The following is a 20,528-nucleotide window of genomic DNA, read 5'->3' as shown; positions in this document are numbered from 1 at the left end:
GCCTGTCATATTGTCACCAAACAGTCATTTTAGAAGGTACAGACACTTTCATCACTCCGCGATAATGGCTACATGTAACTGTCAGTTGTACATTGTGATGTGAGACAATGTACAAACTTTTTTAAAAGCTGTAAACTTTTGTTATTTATGTATTCAATTTCAATTCACATTTTGTTTGAGGCAAGATGCCCATTTTCTACTTAGGCACATCAGCTCTAAATGTGTTGTACGTGTTTTATTTTCCCACAAACACAGAATACTTCAAGGTAGTATACGCCTCTCGAATTGAAAGACTTCAACTTTTGCTCAAATTTTCTGAGAGGAACTTTCAGACCATTCCTCTTCAAATAAAGGATAAATGAGGGGTCACTCTACAAAACTTTGTACTCAGAAACAAATAACCAGTATTTCCCTAAAGCTATCGGTATATTCAAATGGCCGCCATCCTTTCGCTAACTATTTGAGGGAAAATTTCAATTTCACAAATGGTACACAACAGTCACGGTGTTGTAAAAGTTTGTAATGACATGTGTATGCTGCTTGTCAAATATTAAGATTTTACCATAAGGCCAAAGTAATTAAATTCTTTGTTTTGCGTCCACTCTAAATGGGAAAAGGTACGCGTCTAAGCGGCTGAAAAACACACACAAGAAAATTAACACAATGTAATTTGATTGCAGCAAATAAAAATTGTAACAAAATTTTAGTTCAGAAAAGCTAAGCGGTCATGTCCTAAAATTTCCTATTCAAATACACTGTGTGTGTTTTTCATGAAAACCTTAAAAACCTAAGTGGGTGGGGACGCAAAACAAAGAATTTAATTACTTTGGCCTAATCATATAAATCCTACATCTGTAATATCTGACAAGTTTTTCACCATTTCTATCATGAAGCCATCAACATGCCTATCTGTTGAAATTTGATTTCTAGTGACCGTCACCTGTTGTTTATCTATCATTTGGTACACCAAAATATTTTTTCCTCTCACACACCCCCTCCTAATCACTATGGTTTGGCCTGAATTCCACTATTTTCAATGGGAAAGTTCAACCTGTACTCAGGGAAGGGGGGTTTATGGAAAGCCTCAGCTTTCCATAGGGGTGCCTTGAGTTAAACGTTCCATCGTGTACTGAGCGTATAACAGTGTAATATGAACTCCTGATAATGTGCTATCAAATTTGATGTCATCTAGGTTGTGCAGAGGTGAAGTGTAAGGTATGCATGCTGTATGCCATGTGACATGAACTGGAATTCATGAATGTAACAAGGCCACTGTTTGAATTGAGGGCGGTGCCGTAAAGTTTTTTTCCCCGGGGGTTCCTCAGTAATGTTACCAGGGTTCACCCTTGGTGGTTTTTTGAGTAACCTTTCAATCTGCAGAACCTTGGTTGCATTTATGATCAGATCAGAATCCTAATAGAGATACAATTTCAATGAAGGCTTCCTGTGATTATTACAATGTAGCTACTAAGTTTTCAATCGTTGCCAACTCTGAAACAAACCCCAATGCTATCTCTGCATTCTGATTATCAAGGTTGGATATGATGTGCTTCTGCCCAGGTATGCATACTCCAATTTAACTGATCTCAAGCATAGGCTGTCTTGCTGCAGTGATATTCAGGGGAAAAGTCAACGGGGTTGCCAAACTATTACTAAGTATTAGGCTAAGCCTTTATTCACAATCATCAGAAAAAAAACACTGAAGGCCAAAAAAAATTCCCAAAAAGTGAAAATTTATTGGAAGTTAAAATTAAAAATAAAATGCTCCCTTCTTTTCCTTTGCATGAAATCTGAGATGGCTATCTTTTCAATGTATCTGCAGCATCACTGTTCACACATGAACTTTCTTAGACAGCAATTAAGAATATTAACCTTCTCATGCCTGAACCCAAGCCCTATAGGGATAAATCTGCAGGTATGTTAAAAATACCAGAAATTCAGGCCTAGAACACAAACACTTAAAAACTTACCTTGTCTGATCAGAAATATGATATGAAGGATTGGTATCAAAAGGAATGTAAATGAGAGACTTCTGTTCCGCTGACACCGGGTCATTACGTCCATCTCTGAAATTTTCCAACTCTGTAATGATAAAACACAGACATGAAAGATCATGCTTTCATAAAGTTACAAAGTTATATACACACTGGCAGAGATTGTTATAAAGTGGATTTTGTAGAACAACTGTTAACCCTTTCACTACCATCATAGCATGCATGGATTAGCACCAAATCTGTTGTTTAAAGTGGTGTAAGTGGACATATTCACTGAAAATAGAGGTGGTTGGGGTTTTGAAAGGGTTAAATATTCAAACTGCTGTGACGTGAAGGATATACATCAGTATTTCAGCCAGACAGTGTCAAAATTCTGAAGATAGAAGTCATAATGAACGATGATGATGATGATGACATAAAGTATGCTGCAATGCAAATGATTGGGCCTACAATGGAGGTAAAACACAACTTGTGGATTATAGCGCAATGTTGTGTTGACAAAAGAATTCCAGATATTAATAAGTGAAGAGGAAATATTGGATATTACATGTGTATATACATACTCATAAAAGAAGGAAAGCAGTTCAATTTTACTTAATACAGATCATAATAATTGGTTGCTTAGACACTGTAAACATTACAAAATGCAATGTGCCATACAGGGGAGTTGTTTTAGTTTACACTTTACATAATTCTTACTCATTGTGTTGCACTATCAACACTAATTGACAACGATAAAGAAACTTAAGGCAATGATACTTTCATTTATATTCCTACTGAACTTTCAAAAGACGATTTTGCATTTATTATGAGTATAATACACAGCTATCAAGAACCTCAATTGTGACTTTGTTATAGCCTAGATTCCTTTCCGTCCGCTTGCCTCCGTACCTCTAGTAGTGGGGATGGAGGGACGGAGGCAAGCGGACGGAAAGGAATCTAGGCTAACTTTTTTAATAAACATACACAAAATCTTTGTTAGAGGTAGACAATGTCTCAGGGACAGAATCTTCAGTCTGAAATTCTCAAAATTCTTTTCTGGTCTACTGCAAATGTGAGGGTTCATCTTGAAGCTCTTGGAGTAAGTGATTTCAAATGATTCCCCCCCCTCCTCAATTTTGCCAGCCCATCCCCTCAGTGCAGATCTGCCTCATTGCTTTTAAAACAAATGATATGTAAGATAGTAGCAAGTTTTGAGCAATTCTAAGTTAGAGTTCCGAGGCTCATAAGTTTAACAACTTGAAATGTTGAATCCAATAAACCAAGAATAAAACAATTGTCAGCTTTCAACAAACTTTCATTTTAATAACTTCCTGTATATACTGACCTCGCTATGACCTTTTTCACCCTTTTTGAAAAGCAAAGGCTAACCTTTGACCTTGATAATCAACAACTAACATTGCAACTGTTCATGTACCAGCGACTCAGTAGCAAAGGTCAGTACTCAATTACTTGCAATTTGTGATATTGCCTTATTTTTACTTTCATGCGTTTGTAAAACACTTTCTTGTTATAACTATGCTGTTGAAAAGCCAACACGTGTGCAACTTGTCAATAAACACCAAAGTAATTAAATTCTTTGTTTTGCGTCTACTCAAAATGGAAAATAGGTACGCGTCTAAGCAGCTACAAAACACACACAAGAAAATAACACAATGTAATTTGATTGCAGCAAATAAAAATTTGTGACAAAATTTTTAGTTCAGAAAAGCTAAGTGGGTATGTCCTAAAATTTCCTATTCAAATACAGTGTGTGTGTTTTTCATGAAAACCTTAAAAACCTAAGCGGGTGGGGACGCAAAACAAAGAATTTAATTACTTTGGCCTAAACATGTCAACTGTTACTCTTGGAACCTGAACTTTAGTACGGACAAGAATTCGTTGGACAAATACGCTACACATATCATTCACCATGAATGATATTTGAAAGACTTGTAAATTGTCTTGAAACACAGGGCCACATTGGAGAAAGTGTTCTTGCTTCTGAGGATAAAAAATGATGAAAAATATTATCCAAAAGTCACTCTTGATGTTTGTATTAATATAACCGATTCAGTGGTATGAGTGATTTTTTCCCTAAAAGAACTTTCAGTTTCTCTTGCACCTATTCTAATTTTGCATGACCTTACTTTACACAATCATGGTAAAGGATATAACAATTAGGTGATATGGGGTGAGGAGAACATGGAGCGTGACAACAAACGGTCACGAGGCCAGAAGCTGAAAATTCAAAATCATCACTTGGTCTTTGACAGAGACAGATGCAGCAATAAATGTCAGATGTCTAGAGAATCAGATCAGAAAATTAAGAACTGCTTTTGATTGATATTATTGAGAAAATACAGAACCGCTTTTGATCAATCTACTGTGTGACATTACAAGCATGAAGTAACAAACATTGTTTTACAACTTTTAAAACAGCATTGGATATTTAAATATGACAGTATGGTGACTTGCTGAAAGTCTTGACTTCTTATCACTCTCAAATTTAATTTTCTATAGCCCCAGGCTGGCAAGGAATTGGTTACACTGATTTTTTCAATATGTTCCAGACTTACCCCATCCAAGTGACATTTTGAAACGAGGAAAGAAGTGAAACAGTTATTTCATTTGTGAAGGATTTATATTTCAAGCTTCTTTGAAATAATGGGGGGGGGGGACAGCATTAAACTTTATAACCATAGCTGTTAGGGACCGTCTCAGATTGTCGCAGAAGTTCAAAAAGCGAAATTCATTCGTTTAGGGGGGGAGGGGGTTTGACCTCCATTCAATTAGTGAACTTCTCTTTCGCACTTTTATTTTGTGATCACAAGTTTTCGTGTGTTTTATTTCAAATTAAAGAAAAACTGCACACTTGTGCCAACAAATTTGTAACCGTTTCCATCTGGTTTGTGCCCCAAACATAATTTACCAATAGTAACATTGTCTCCTAAAACCTTTCACTCATCAATTCAACAAAGACAAAGTATCATTTTTTTTAATGTGCTATTTTATAAGCGTATGCTCTAACCACTTGATGTCTTTATTCTCACATGTTATGCATCTGGTCATAGTCGTTTTAAATGATTGAACATGCCTGGGCCCCCTTGTCAAAGTTTCTCGCTTATTTACCGCCCCTACCAAGTACAAAATGCGTGTTCGCAGAGACAAAGAACAGATGCAAAAAGGGAAAGTAAAATAAAATGAATCTTTTATGCGGTAAAATGCCCTGTTAGTAGTCAAATCTGATCGATTACTTTAATTGTAATGTGGCATGGGGAATGCGTCTTTAGTAGCTATAGCAAAATGCAACATTGTACTCTCAGGCAGACATAAACATTTCGCACCATTGAAGTTTCGTTTAGGGGGAGGGGGGGAGGGGGTTTTGAACTTAACGAATTAATTTCGCTTCTTGAACTTCTGCGACAATCTGAGACGATCCCTTAGATTATTGCAGTGTGTGAAAAATATCTCTTCAACTCAGTAATATTTCCTCCAATGTGATACTACACTGCCTTACCCCAGTATATTAAAAGTCAGATGCACCTTGGGGCCAATGTCTGAACACTAAAATTTTTACAGCTTGAACCTTTGATGCTGGCATAGACTCGTTTTAAAACCTCACTGCACCATTATGTTTTCACTGTCACATTTGTGGGAGAAATAGAAATTTCATTTTCCCCTAGGTAGGTTATAGTGCTAATACAGGTACCTGTATTGCCATTTTTCATTTCATATTAATATTGGTAAAGCTTTGCTAATTTATTTGATCCCAGAAAAGTTTCATGGTGATTATGAAAGCGGACAAGTTGAGTGTTTCCTTGGCTTGAGGAAAGCTTGAGAAAAAGTTTATAAATTATGAATTTTGTTTAGAGATGTTTAAACTTTGGAGAATTCTCACATTAATAAAGAATTTAATTCCAATTCCTCACATGCATGATGCCTGAGAAAACAGTACATTGATAGTGGGCTTGAATGAGCGAGCAATCTAGTGTCTATACAGGATGTACTCAGAGTCAGTATACTGGTATATCAAATTCAGAACACATGTCTGGGTCACTGATACACAGCACTCTGCTGAGGTCAACATCTTCCATTGGCTATATCAACCATGTGTGCCCCTCTGCATTTTTCTGTGTATAATATATTGCTGGTGTCAACCTCTGTACCAGGTCACAGCTGGGTTTCTCAATCAACTGAGAGAAAAAAAACCAGTTCGGTGAAAAATAACTGACAAATTCCTTTTTTCCAACAGTAGTGACATTCCTGTTTTATTTCAGAATTAAACTTTCAAAACCCTTGTAACTTCTGTGCAAGTCAGTGGTTTGAAAACTTTCACTTTGTGTTCAAGGATTTTCTCTCCATGACAATGCCAGTGCTCTCTCATAAATAAAATATGTAGTGAGTTATATGCAGCCAGATACTCAATGTAAATAATTCACATACAAATACAATGGAAAACTAGATCACTTGACTTCGTCACACATAAAGTAGAAGGGACTTCTTTCAAAGAAGAATTTTGAATGACCAGATATTCTTGCAAAATTTGAGACATATGGAGAGAGAAACTATCAATAAAATAATTTGCAGAAAACACTGCTTACTCTAATTGAAATGATCCATCAATTGCTTGTAAAACATGTCTATCACTCTTTATCTACTGTTTTGTTTGAGGAAAAGCATTTTCTATAGTACAGCGCCAATATTTTATTTAACACAAACACATCAACAAAGACCTTCCCTGAAGTATGAAATGAGTGGCAAATTTATCTCATTGAAGTGACTTTTACTGCTGATTTTAAGGTTTCTCTGGAAAATCAATTTCTAAAGATATTTTTGGCTTCACCTCTTTACCGAAACATAAATAACGAAAATATCAGAAGTTCCCCTGATTTTTAGCCCTGCAGTTCAAACACAAAGTACTACATCCGCAGCATGTTCAATTAGCTGTAAACTGATGGGCTGTTTGAAAGCATTTCCACAAAGGAGGAAATAGTGTCTTCAATTAACCGTGAATAATTTGTAAATTATTATCACCAAGTCCCTTCCTTATCTTGTGTAATTAATTTGGTCTACTGATAGACTGATAAGCAACACACCACCAAGTGAATATTTGTTGTTGTTTCCAGGTGATTAGGGATTTTTATTGATTTCTTCTTTTTGTAACCAAAAAATATTTCAGGACTCCTTACGAGAAATGGGTTACTCTAACATAGCTTGAGCAGCTGAACTTTTATACATGTCTATACTACAGTCACATATAAATGTGAACTTCAAACAAATTACCCAAGTAACAAAACTCTGCTTGCCACATGAGAAAAATTTTAGTCATCAAGTAAAGTTCCTTGCTTGAGTTACTGAAAATTGTATTGACCAAACTCAGTGAAGGATAGCGATGAACAGGTGTTAGGTATTGGGGAAAGCAGCTTGCTGGATGTGTACTCTATAGGCATGCCAAATTTATAGAATGTGTCAACTCTGAACTACAATAGCATCTATGGCAATTCAGCAACTTAATTATTCAATAAGTGGAATCTGTCATTCCATGATGAGAATCAAGTGTACAATTCAGGGCAAAGACCGATTACAAAAATTAACTTAAATGTTTTCAATTATTATAAATAGTCCTGAAGGCCAATGGTAACATTAAAACCCTAATGTCAATGAAAAAACTTTTAAAGCATAAACAGTTTATAGCAAACTTTCGCAAATGCCAATGTCAAATTGAAGGCTACAATGCTATGAATTTTGGCATCCTATGTGCTTGGATGCATTTGCAATGAAATGTTAACTGTCAACATTAACCCATACAAGAAGTGCTGAGTTCAAAAATTAAATTTTAATTAAAGCAAATATTTCAAGTTCTTAAAATTGTCTGTCTGTGAGTTCCCTATCCCCCCTGCCCACTGACATGTACATCAATGTGAGTGATGTCATCATCTAATACATGTAAATTTCCAGAAACAACAACTATTTCAATTCAAACCCCCATCCCTACCCCAACCCCTCCCAAAACCATCTTTTTAAAGTGCTCCCCACTCTCTGAAGCCAATTCTCAAGGTTTTTTCACTTTCAAAGTATTGTTTCTGCCTTTTCGTTGCAAATATAGTCAGCTTTTATCTTTCACCAAGCTGTCAGCTGGCCCCATGGGCCATGCTGTACTTTCTTAGCTAGCTCTCATTAATCTTATCAATGAATATACACTTCACTCTCTCCAGACAAGCAGCAACACAGAAAATCATACACACTTATCTACAAACAATTCAACAATGAGTGGATGTGGTTTGCATGTGCTGTTTAACACAATATTGTTCATTTCTACCGCTGAGAGTGAGAGGGAAAAAAAAAGATACTGATCTATACCAGACACTGGAATTGAAACTTGTGTTTACAGAAATTCTATCAGTCAATGATTCAAGGCCAAGATCACACCCTCTTTGCATACATTAAAGGCAGTGCTTTCATTTAATTGCATCAAGCATGGAGCTGCTCATAATGATGTGACTCTGTTGAAATTTGTGCAAATTTGAAAGTGAAAATGTAATATTCCTCATGGACACAAATGCATCTCAAAGCATGGACTATCAACTTCCTGGAGCATCTAGAATAAACTTTAGGTGTTTTATCTTTCCACTTTCACAATCATGTACAAATACATCAGACTAATGTAAACTGGCCTGAATGCCTTGAGGTGAATTCTATGGCAGCTGATGTTGATAAAAAAGGAGATAGTTTACTGAAGAACTACACCCTAATACTAACAATGGTGTACACAGTTTCTCTCAAGCATTCAAAAAGACTCATCAAAATTGACTGAATTTTTCAAACAAAAACAGCATCTGATGCCAACTTGTTTCAACTGTTGTAAAAAGGATCTAATTTAAAATTTAATGAAACTTGACAGACCCGAGTCATTTTTTTTCCTGGAAATAAATAAAATTCAACTTTACAGCACGACACTGCCGTAAAAGAGCAGCGTAGTTGCTACAAACCCCATCCCCTTGTTGCTCGCCTTTCGTGAATACAGTCCCAAAGCAATTACCTTCAAAAACTGCCTTCTAAATACCAATTAAAGTCCCGGTGTTAAAATTTTCTCACATTGGTAAAATCGGTTTCAAGCTGGAAGGGTTTGCTTGCTACTTCTGTAACCGCGTCTCAAATGTTCCAAAATCGGTCGGGCAGCTCTGTGTGAAGGAGAGAAAGTATTGATTTCAATCCCGAAGTGAAAGGCGTCGCCCCTGTGTAGCACCAAGTGTTTACAAGCACAGGGAGAGGCCCACAACGGGCGATTTGGTATGTAGCTTGCGACATATTCGGTAGTAGTCTCTCTTCGATTGCAAAACAGTAGGTAGAAACTGATCTCACACTTCAGAACTAGAACTTGCTACTTGCTTTAACTTTTATTCAACGTACAACATGATTTGGCAAAAACGTGGACGGTTACAAATTTTGAACATTTTATCCTGTTGGCGCAGCAGTTCCATCTCCGTGAAATATCACAGCACTGCTATCTTTCATCAGAATATTTTCGTGTGACGACGTTCTTTGGCACCTAACGAACTGATTGAAGTGGTGCGACATTCTTGGCGTAAGACACCTTATCATATGGGGTGAATTTGTCTCTTTTTATAATTCCAATTTTGGGTATCAGATTACGAGTTTTGACTTGAAATTGAATGCAGAAAAAAAGATAAGGGAATTGAACAGCCCAACACAACAACGTTCACAGCTGATGTGCGTAATAACTTTGTACGTCTACGCTTTGAAACATTGGCGTAACGGAGGGACGGATGATGAGATTGAAATGTAAAATTTTGATCAAATTTCACGAGATTTAAATAAGTACTGTGAAGGGCTTTGCAAAACTGCACGAATTCCTGATCCACCTTCTCTAACACAGTCATTTCTAGCAAATTAATTTTTGAGCCACAACTTTCGTGCCCGGAACCGGGTCCTGGGGTGTCCACAAACTCGATGTGAGTGTCATAAATTAACTCACCTGTGTCTACAAATGTAACCCGGGTAAATTTAGTGCAAACTTCTCTGAAAATACGTGATATTTTCCTAAAGATCTCGCTCGCAGTGTCCAGAACAAGTTCCTCCGCCTCTGAGTGAACGATACCTTTGGGCGATCACTTTACCCACAATGCACTGAACCAAAACTTTTTGCGACATCCGTTGGGCTGATGAGCGCCCTCTAAGTCAGGGAATGCCAGAAGAATCGATCGTGTATACGTAGCTATGCGTCTCAACAGTACTTAAATTTCAAGGGCAGCCCTGCTTTTAATGTTAACGCCTTGACCTGAGTGGCATTCCCTTTACTTTAACACATTACATCATGTACATGCTTGTTATTATTTTGGACACCGGTATTTTTGCATTTCGCAACATCTATTATATCGTGATATTTTGTTTTTGTTTGCTTGGCCAGAGGAAATTTCCACACAAAGACATATACAACTCCGGTTTCTCTGTGAAGAGTTTCACGGAAGCAGGAAGGTGACCATTGCATTTTCATTTTCTTCTAGTGTGGATTTGAAAATGGTCCTTGCAAATTAACTTCAAATATGTTGGCACACATGCCGGCAGACTAGGGTAAGTTCAATATCGCACTTTTATCGAACCAGAGAGAAGAAATTCTGGCTCAACATTTAGGTCCCTTTTGAAGAAAGAAATGGTTGGGCTGTTTTGTCTTGAGTCAAGCGAGGTGACATTTTAAGAATATATTTCATTTGGCTGCTCTCGTCTTGTCTTCAGTGATAATGTCGAGGGGTAAGGTAATAATAAGGTAAATGAAGGAATTGTTGTAATTATTATCAAAATCTGCTAACGAGTTATTTGGTCGGGGCGATAAGCCTCCTCGTTGGTGATTGGTAAAACAAATAATGAAGAGGGTTAGGGAGGATAATAAACAGATATGGACTTTTTTCTTTCAAATACTATACAGACTCGGGTAAAGTAATAGGCAGTGCACACAAACGACACAGGTAAGGCTTAAACATTACATTTATTGATCATAACTCATCCTGGACGAATATTGCTTGCAATTCCCTGTGCTCAGCTATACGGTTGAGGGCGCATCAGCTTTAGGTAACACATTGGAAACTGTTCCGCAAACCAGAGGTTTTTACAGCGAACGGAGCTTTTCAGAAACTTTAACTCTATGTAGCCCTACAACAGCTATTGGAACAAGCGAAAAATAACTCTTGTAGTCTTGTCTTAACCGGGTATCCTTTCTCCAATGGACGCACTGATGTAAAAGGTAATTTTTACTAAAATCATGATATATATACACGCGACCTTGAACTATTTCGAAGAGTTTGTGACGTTATTCAAGAGAAAGTTTCCACTACCAGTATACGTTACAAAATTAAAACATAAATGAGAAAAACAATATGCGACCAATAGGTCCGCCAGTGATCATATAATGGGCGATATTGCTTCACGTGATATAATTACTAAATTTCTCATCTAAAATGACATTTTACACATGATGGTAAATCAACGACAAAAATAATATTTGCCCTAAGTTAAGGGAAGGCGACAGGAGACTCATAGATAACGCCGGAATTTTCACTCATAGACGGCGTTACAATACAGTGGGTATATTTAAAGCGTCATGCAGTATTGACGAAATGCGCCCATTGGACGCCACTTTCTTTAATTCAATTCGTCTGCTGGCTACTTTCAGTCGTCGCCGTTAAACTATTCGCTCCGTACGGCCCGTATCCCAGGGCGTTCGACGCGCGCACCGTGAAATGGTATGTTGTGTTCGGGCTTAACCCAGTCACAACAAACATATTATCGTCTGACGGCATGACGGAAGATACAAGGTAGTCATCGGACCCGTGGATGTTATATTTGACATGGAAGGACTGTGAAGCACCGCCATCGAAACCTGGTGTCCAGCTCAACGTGATTGTAGTGTCTGTTTTGCCCTCTGCTCTCAGGTCAGTTACCGGGTCAGGCACACCTGAAACATGATTGAACATTGACGTAAGATATTTCCAACACTATACTGGTATACCTTAGCTCTACATCTGTGAATTCTCTTCTCCGGGAAAAATTCGTCCTGTACCGCAGATTTAAGATACACACTTAATTAGACTGAGATGACGGTACGTGCCTTGAAAGTGTTGAGCGGCGAAGTCATTTTTGTCACCTTTATAAAATCTATCCTCGTCACTTTTTCAGAATTTTGCCAAAATTTTGATAAAAAAGTGTAGCCAATGAAATGTGACGTCCATTTGGTCCAAACTTGTCAAAAAAATTCAGGAAAATTCATAAAGATTGGTAAAATGTTGCACTTAAAACTTACAGCACTCAAAGGGTTATTAAGGAAAAGTCTCTTCCACCGTCTAAATATAAAATCTGGGTTAACGTGAAAAGTTCGGGCGTGTCATCTTGATTGGGAAAACCTGTTTCGCTTTTTCACGAAATCAAAGGTCAAGCTTCAAAAGAAAACGTTGAGACAGACAGCAAATAATACAGAAGCATTGTAAATATATGAGTGATCAAAAATCTTTTCCAGAGCAACCCTGTGTAATCTTAAATAAATCAGTCTCTCCGTGATAAGCCCGAATCTTCTGGTTTATATTGTTTGCCACTGTGACCTTAGCCTGACGCATAGCATGATGACTGGTCAATACTGCAATCATGATAGTCAAGTATTGCAGAGTCCTTTGACGATTGTCTGACAGTTCACTTTCTGTCGTCTCACCAAATAACACACAAGACGCAATTACGAAAAAAAAACCAACAACAACCCTCCTCTCTGCAGCATTGCAAATGCTACAAGCAGACGACATTCAAACAAATTATTGCCCCCCCCCCACCCGCGCGCCATTTCGGTTCAAGCGACACAAAGAATTTCATGCTTTGAATTACATGTATTCACCAAAATGGACGACAGGATGGGTATATTTTTAGTGATGAAACTAACTTTCACTCCCCAGTGTGATGTCCCAGTTGTCAGATCCTAATCCGTTGTACGCCCGGCATTCAAACGTGCCAAAGTCTTCCTCGTTGACGTTTGCGATGGTTAGTCTGCTCTCATACAAGGCATCCCCCCTCTGGTATATGTCAATCATGTACCTTCCACTGTATATGTTAATCTCGTTACCGTCTCGGTACCATCCGAAGTAGACAATGGGGGCGCCCTCCGCAGCACAGACTATGCTGGCTCTCCTCCCGACACTGGAAGCTACTTTAGCTTTCCTCGGTGTTTTTTCTATCTTTGGAGCATCTGAAAATACAAAATGTACGAAGAAACTGTAACTCAACCCTCTAGCCCTGTATCAGTGAGATTAGGGTGTACGTAAACCATTTCAAGACATATGTGGACGAGTGACAGAGAGTGCAAATATAGAGTGAACTGACGAAATCGAGATATATACCCGTAGCTGAGGTAGTTTCTGCTATTATATCATAGTATGAAATCGAAATTCTGGCATGAAACGTCGACGTCGAAAAGGGAAGTTTTCTCTAGCTGAAAGTTCGTGCCTGTTCTAACCGTGCTGTATTGTCAATATAGCACGGTTACTTTCACGTCTCGGCCAATCAGATCACAGTATTTGTGCCATCAATATACAGATATGATGTAATTCCAATTATACCGTACAAGTATGTTGATGGCGCGAATTACTCTCATTCTGTTCAGTAGCGATAAAAGTACTCATCAGTATTTAACATTCAAGGTTGCGGTTTTCCCGTACATTTTGACTTAGTCAACAACATTATGCAAATAGGGAGAGCCGCACTCCAAAATATGGTAGCTGTCTGCGAAAGTTTACAATTTTGTTTTGAAAAATAACCACGTACGTAGTGATAACATAAATCCACATTTCACTAAAACGAGGTCCCCGTTTGCAGTTTTCATGAGAAAACTACTCACTGCAACATAACGTTCAAAATAGCTCAGGTGTGTTTTACTTACAGTACATAACTAGCCTAACATTTGTGGATAAAGGTTCTGGCAAAGCCGGATTACTAGCGTAGCACGTGTAGATAGCACCACTGTCTGTTGTATCAGTTATTATGCTAATCTCACTGGTCACTATGCTACCACAGGCAGCATAATCAGCATTTTGTATCGTCACGCCATTCTTCGTCCATGTCAGGTTGGCTGGAGGGCTCCCGCCGACGGAAACGCAGGTCATCCTCAGGACATCGTTGGGCTTGACAACTTGACCGGGCTCAAAACCGGAGATGAATGGTTTGTTCGGAGGAGCTGTAGAGATAGCCAGAATTGCTCGTTAAATGCAAAGCGGTATGATCGTCATATCCATCTTTCATTGAATGAAGAACACGATTGGAACTAATTTGGGTATAATTGGATGGTGAAGTAATGTTGATTTAATCTACAAATGTGATCTCATCTGCTTTTCTTTTTACATTACACACTTGTTTTCATAAGTAATTTGTATTATTGCAACATTAAACTATCTGGCACCTAAATCTTTTGAGGAATTTAAAGATTATGAAATCCAATTATCTCAAATTTGTTCCAATCGTGTTGAAGGGATCATGTGCCTTGGTATTGAAGGATTTAAATATTTGCTCAAATTTACCGAAAATGAAACTTCATCCATTCTCGTTCAAGACAGAGAATAAAATCAAGGGTCATAGTGCAAAATTGTGAAACCATGGAAACAAATCATCATAAATTTACCGATATGTGAAATTCAAAATTGTCGCCACCCCTATTTTAACTCAAATGGATAAAAATAAATTTAAATTTTCGTAGAAGTAAGAGGGCGAAAACTTTATTCACTTTAAACTTCAAAATGAGCATACACTAGAGGTAAATCAGAACAGAAATTGAGAACAATTGGACTGTCCGAAAATTTGTCTCATGGGCCCATTCAGAAGGTCATTAAATCTGCCAATGTCAAATGGAACCTACCAGCCATCTTTGATGAAAGGTAAATAATAACAACCATTTGTAGAAAATTTAGAAGAATCGTTCTCAATAAGTTGAGTATGTGATATAAATACTAAATGCCCCCGACGCCTCATGACTTTGCTCCACCCCATCCGTCCGTTATCATAAGGGAGGAATACCAGTTCGGGGAGAGTTACGTTTTTTTTTACAAATCAGACGTTGAGGGCGGGTGACATTTTGCAAACTTGGCTTGAATTCTGACCTTATTTTCTATTTGCCAATATTAAAATAAATAATAATGTTTAATTTGTTGTTTCAAGTATGAATTATTTTCTACAATAACCCTAAGGAGAATAGGTCTCCTCTGGAAAAAAATGTCTACAAAGGTAATCTATGGAAATTAGAAGTTGAAGACGTTGTTATGGCGACGTTGTTATAACGATAACAACAACATTAGTGGACAAAGATGCAACAAGGAATACACATAATTCTATCTATATGCATGTACAAGAAATTTGATTACATTTCATCAAAAGTGTCACGTGGGGATTCACTTTGAAGCTGTTGGATTAGACACAATTTGTGAAAATTGAAAATTTAGTTGTTTGCTCTTGAGTTTACGGTGACCATTTTGAATTTCAAATATCGGTAAATGTTAAAATTTTAAGGTAATCCATTTCTCTGGTATCAAACTTTGTGCGGTGACGCCCGAGGCGCTTTAAATTAAACGATCCTTTGGTTGCCATCCGTGTGTGGATTGGTTTCAGAGAAAATTAAGAAATCAAACACAATGTTAACACTATTACAAATAAAAATATTATTTTTCCGAAAGAAACCAAATAAAAAATGAGCTTATGTTAATACATTTGTTTTTGTTTTTGTCTGTAGTTTGTTTTTTTTTTCCTGGCTGGCCGATAGGAGTTTCAAAAACCCGAGGAAGGCAAACAAAGAATTTTCTTTAAATGGCCTGATTTTTCATTCATCGATACTGAAGGACATTTATCTTGAGGGAAGATTGAATTAAAATTTAAGTTTCTAACTTTTGAGGAGCATACTACCTGAAGTACGTTTCTTGATGTTTCTATAGGCGCCATAGCATTAGTGAATCTTGACTCTTGAAGTTATTTGAAGCCATGGTAACAGTGATCAGCACTTTATCCAACAGATGGTAAAAGCAACACGTTATTTAACAAATTTGTAATTGTTTTCTGCGTAAAGAGTTATTCCAAGTTGACGACATACTTTTGACAATAAACACGACCCTGTTTGTAGCAAACAAACCTTATTACTTACACTGAATACTGATAGTTGTTGAGGCACTAACTGACCGTAGAAGCTGCTCATTGGTCACTTGACAGGTGTACGTCACTTCATCAGTGTCAGCAGTCACTATCGTCAACTGCTGAGACGTAATAAAGCCTCCATTCGGCGCCTCCACCACGTGATCTCCATGTGATTTGATCTGCCGGCCAGCTGACCACCAAGAGATCGAAGCTGGAGGGTTGCTCGGGCCCGTGGTACATGTCAGGGTGACTTGGTCGCCTACCCTCACAGCATGGCTGTACCCGGTGATGTTTACGAGCTCAGGACTGACTGCGAGATTAAGGGTGAATATTTATCAGATTTTGTCATGTGTAACGTTGTCTATGTGTCAATTGCAGATTTAAGGCAGAAAATGCTAAAGCAAAAACGTTGCCTCACGGTTCAACCATACGCGTTGCCAACAAAATCGAACTAAGTACACGGGAAATATATTCATGTGTTAATGGGCCTGTCACACCTTGACGATTTAACCAGCGTATGCTAACGTATGAAAAATAAATAATTGCGCACAGGCTTGGCTATGGTTGTAGCTCAGTTATGCGCTCGTTGACACACGTTCACATACGTTACTTGTTACTCAAAAATCGAAATGAGTCGAGATAATTGTCTAGCGTACCCAAAATGTACTCTTAGCCTATGAGTAAGTTATGAATACGCTATGTATACGCCAAAAATTGAAAAATACATCAAGCCAGCTTTTTATAGAAACTTTGAAATGTCGGCACACGCTGGCTAAATCATCAAAATGTGACGGGGCCCTAGTGATGGTTAGGGTATACAATTATTACAAATTATTACATACAGTAGACATTTAATGTGATTGACACTTCCATAGGGACAAGCAGTGTGTCACTGTAAGCACGGCAGGTAAATCTGGCGTTGTTGTCACGGTAACCAACCGTGATCGTTAACTGATTAATTGCTTCATCACCATCGATAGTGTAAGAAAAATCAACGAACTCCTCATTTCGCAACCAAAATACCTGAAATTAAATAAGAGAACATTTTCAGATTATGCAATGTTTTTCATATTACTTTTGCTAATGTCAATGATAAGTGTGTTTGTTTGTTCTCAACTGTAGATATGTTTTATCGATAAAACGCACTCAATCAAACTGACATAAATCATATAAAGTAAATTCATTGGCAAAAAACAATCTTGCAAATCACATCAATACTAAATACATATTCATTATTCAGAATTACAATGTAAGTATCGCTTGTAAAAATATTCCAATCTAGCTCACTGAGATAGATGTACATCACCTGTGCCACAGGGTTCCCTCCCTTGACTGTGCATGTCAGAGTTAGTTCTTCACCAACTGTGATGGCGCTGTCCTGACTGTAACCTGTGATCACTGGAGCATTGGGAGGAACTGAACAAAATAATAGACCAAACAATTATAGCTGGTTTGAAATGCAATAGGATAACTCACTCTGTTAGAAAATCTATCAATATTTATTTCATTTCCGTTCTGATAAAAATCTGCATGCACGGAGACTAGCCCAAAGGTCTGAGAGCATATAGATATCGAAAGGAAGTTTATTGACAGCAAATCGAATTACTATACTAATGTAATATGTAATATACTCCGGCAGGCTGTTGCATAGACCCGTTGGTTGAACGCAATGGCTCACAGCCACTAACTTCTGTCGATAAAAGCCAAGTAACCGGCCCGTAATAAGCAATGTGCTTCGTCAATGTGTGTAATTAATATATATATATATATTATTATATATAATATATATATAAATATATATATATATATATATATTATGTGTGTGTGTGTGTATATATATATATATATATATATATATATATATATATATATATATATATATATATATGTATATATATATGTATGTATGTGTGTGTTGGGGGATGGGGATGTCAAATTTGCGCTGAAGGCGACAGGCTCATGATTGTGTCATACCAGAAATACAATAAAAATAATACCATTGTAATGCCAAGAATCAAATAACAGCAAGTACTTTTTTCGTCCAACTTACCTTGCCTAGCCAGACACACGATGTGTGGGACTGGCAGCAAAATGAATGTCAAGAGGGAAATTCTGTTCCGCTGACAGTTGGTCATTATGATCATCTCCAGAATGTTTGAACTCTGCAATAGTACATTGATTAATTAGAGTTTTTTTGACCAAATGGTAAGTGATGAGAATGTCCATACTCAGACCATAGTATTGCATTCCTTGAAGTAGACTATAGCGGTTGACGGAGTCAGAATTGCTGGGAAAATGTATGGACATCCCGACCCTCTGTTTAAATCATTCAGTTTTGTGACATAAACTATAAACAAAGAGTAAGAGACAACCTGGCGCTGCATACTTTTTTAAATAAAACCATGGCGGAAATTCGTCTTTGATCTTGTGTCTCTCTTTACTGGACGCAATAAATCGGAAATCGTCGCAGATTGGCGAGCACAGTCAGTGTTAGCCTAGATCCTATTCGTCGCTTACGGCCTCCGTGCCTCCGACCCTCTCCAGACAGATTGGAGTCGGAGGCATGAAGGCCGTAAGCGACGAATAGGATCTAGGCTAAGTCAGTGTCGCAAGCCTCCATATCTCTGTCAATTCGGATTGAAGCATTATCTGAATGTATTGTGACCTTTTCCGTGACTTTTTTCCCCATCAGCGCTAAAATCCGTTAATAGGGGTAAAGGTCAAGCTTGATCGACAGAGTGTTTACAAATTTGACTCCAATTTTCACTTCCAGACAATCGCCAATGTACCAAACCTTGAGAAGCTGTGCACATATGTCAACTTCGTCATCCACAAGGTTGTTGTGGGTATCGAATTCACAACACATGTCTGCGTCCCTGCCCGGGGGTCACGGATACACAGCACTCTGCTGAGGTCAACATCTTCCATTGGCAATATGAACCATGTGTGATCCTCTGTATTTGTCCTATGACGATTAGGAGATGTAATGCTATAGTCAGCCTGCACACGAGGTCACTGCCTGAGCCTTTTCAAAACATTACTTCCAACACAATTGTGAGATTCTTTTTTAATGGCCTGATAAGTTCTGAATAAGTCCGTCTTCGTATATGTTTAGCGACATTGTGTCGAAGACAAAGTATACTTTTTACAATCCGAGGATGATCCCAAGCTAAGAACATTTCCAGTGCTTTTCCTAAGAGAAGAAGATACCGAGTGATGCGAACTAACACTTCGTGCATTTTTTGCATATTTTCAAGATAAAGAAAAAGTACAAATCTTTAATTTTCTATTGCGTTTTTTATGATAAGTAAATGATTTCTTCGTTTCTAAAAAGCTCATTTGGTTTATGTAACTCTGCAGCTACAATTTCTACAAAGAAAAAATACACAGTTCTGTTTTCTGCACTGTACCTTGTAACTAGACGTGTAGCCTAGCCATTCTAAGGGAAGATCAGTCGATGGTAAATAAAACATTACTGGGCGAGGAATTGGATTTTGAAACAAATTTAAGATAGGGTGACCGTGATCTAACGCTGTGATGTACGTACCGTGGTATAAGCTCTGGTGGTCTTCTGATCAAGTTCATGATGACATTCAGAATCTTTTATTACGGATGCAGTGATTTCATCGGACTCCATCAAACAGTCAACTATTCTTATCGCCATTAAGCACTCACATGAAAGGTATATATGTTAATTGAAGGTGACAATGCTAATTCCCTCTCTTAAAAATGCAGATTATCATCTTTTTTAAAACACCAATATTTCAAAAAGTATAAATAAACAAGAAATTTAATGCGTATCTTGAAGAAACGTTCTAGGATTACGTAAAGTACATTAGATAATGTAAACTCACCCGAATGTTTAGTGAAGTGTCACGACGTAGTTTCCTTGCTCTACAAACGCAAAACTACGAGCTCGCGTTTCTTTTCTCGCCAAGTCTCCAAAGAGTAAACCAGTCTTCAGGCCGCTCTTTGTGTTTTAAAGGAGAGGGCGCTATTGATTTCAATCACCGACACTTGGTGGCCGAAGAGCAGCTGTTCTATACCATATCACACACAAGGAGAAAAATCAGACAAGAACCACCTGGTCTATGACCATATCGTCTACGTCCGATGACAGGGAGTAGGCAAAGTTTAACAACAAGATCAAATACAGAGATGGGGACACTAAAAGACAGACAGACAGACAGACAGACAGACAGATCTCTCTCTCTCTCTCTCTCTCTCTCTCTCTCTCTCTCTCTCTCAGACATATATGTATACCCTATTATACAGATGTCCTCGTTTGAAATTAAATAATAACAGTGCTCGATACCAAATGAAAAGCGTTACAAATAACTTCAAGGACAAAATAATTGACCCAACAGGGTAATTTCATAATTGTTCACA

The 20,528-nt window shown here is 37.8% G+C and overlaps 2 protein-coding genes across 2 annotated transcripts in view; both read right to left on the bottom strand.

The window, feature by feature from the left end:
• Nucleotides 1–10,119, bottom strand: part of LOC139129219 (nephrin-like) — a 45,100-nt gene extending 34,981 nt beyond the window's left edge. Inside the window, exons 1-3 of the mRNA XM_070694861.1 lie at nt 9,973–10,119; nt 9,016–9,157; nt 1,971–2,082 (exon numbers count right to left, since the gene is read on the bottom strand). Of these exons, the coding sequence (XP_070550962.1) occupies nt 1,971–2,064 (94 nt within the window). The 5' untranslated portion in view covers nt 2,065–2,082; nt 9,016–9,157; nt 9,973–10,119. The remainder of the gene's footprint in view (nt 1–1,970; nt 2,083–9,015; nt 9,158–9,972) is intronic.
• Nucleotides 10,120–10,961: 842 nt separating this feature from the next.
• Nucleotides 10,962–20,299, bottom strand: LOC139129859 (nephrin-like). Its single transcript, XM_070695539.1, has 8 exons — nt 19,994–20,299; nt 18,190–18,301; nt 17,446–17,555; nt 16,982–17,162; nt 16,150–16,449; nt 13,909–14,202; nt 12,916–13,218; nt 10,962–11,946 (listed from the first exon to the last, which is right to left on the bottom strand). The coding sequence occupies exons 2-8, from the start codon at nt 18,281–18,283 to the stop codon at nt 11,639–11,641; spliced, it is 1,590 nt and encodes a 529-aa protein (XP_070551640.1). The 5' UTR covers nt 18,284–18,301; nt 19,994–20,299; the 3' UTR covers nt 10,962–11,638.
• Between the last annotated feature and the right edge of the window lie 229 nt (nt 20,300–20,528).

This window comes from Ptychodera flava, chromosome 3 (genome assembly GCF_041260155.1).
Source record: "Ptychodera flava strain L36383 chromosome 3, AS_Pfla_20210202, whole genome shotgun sequence".
NCBI classification, from domain to species: Eukaryota; Metazoa; Hemichordata; class Enteropneusta; family Ptychoderidae; genus Ptychodera; species Ptychodera flava.
Note: the sequence above shows the minus strand (reverse complement) of the source record. Positions and strands in the feature narration are given on the sequence as shown.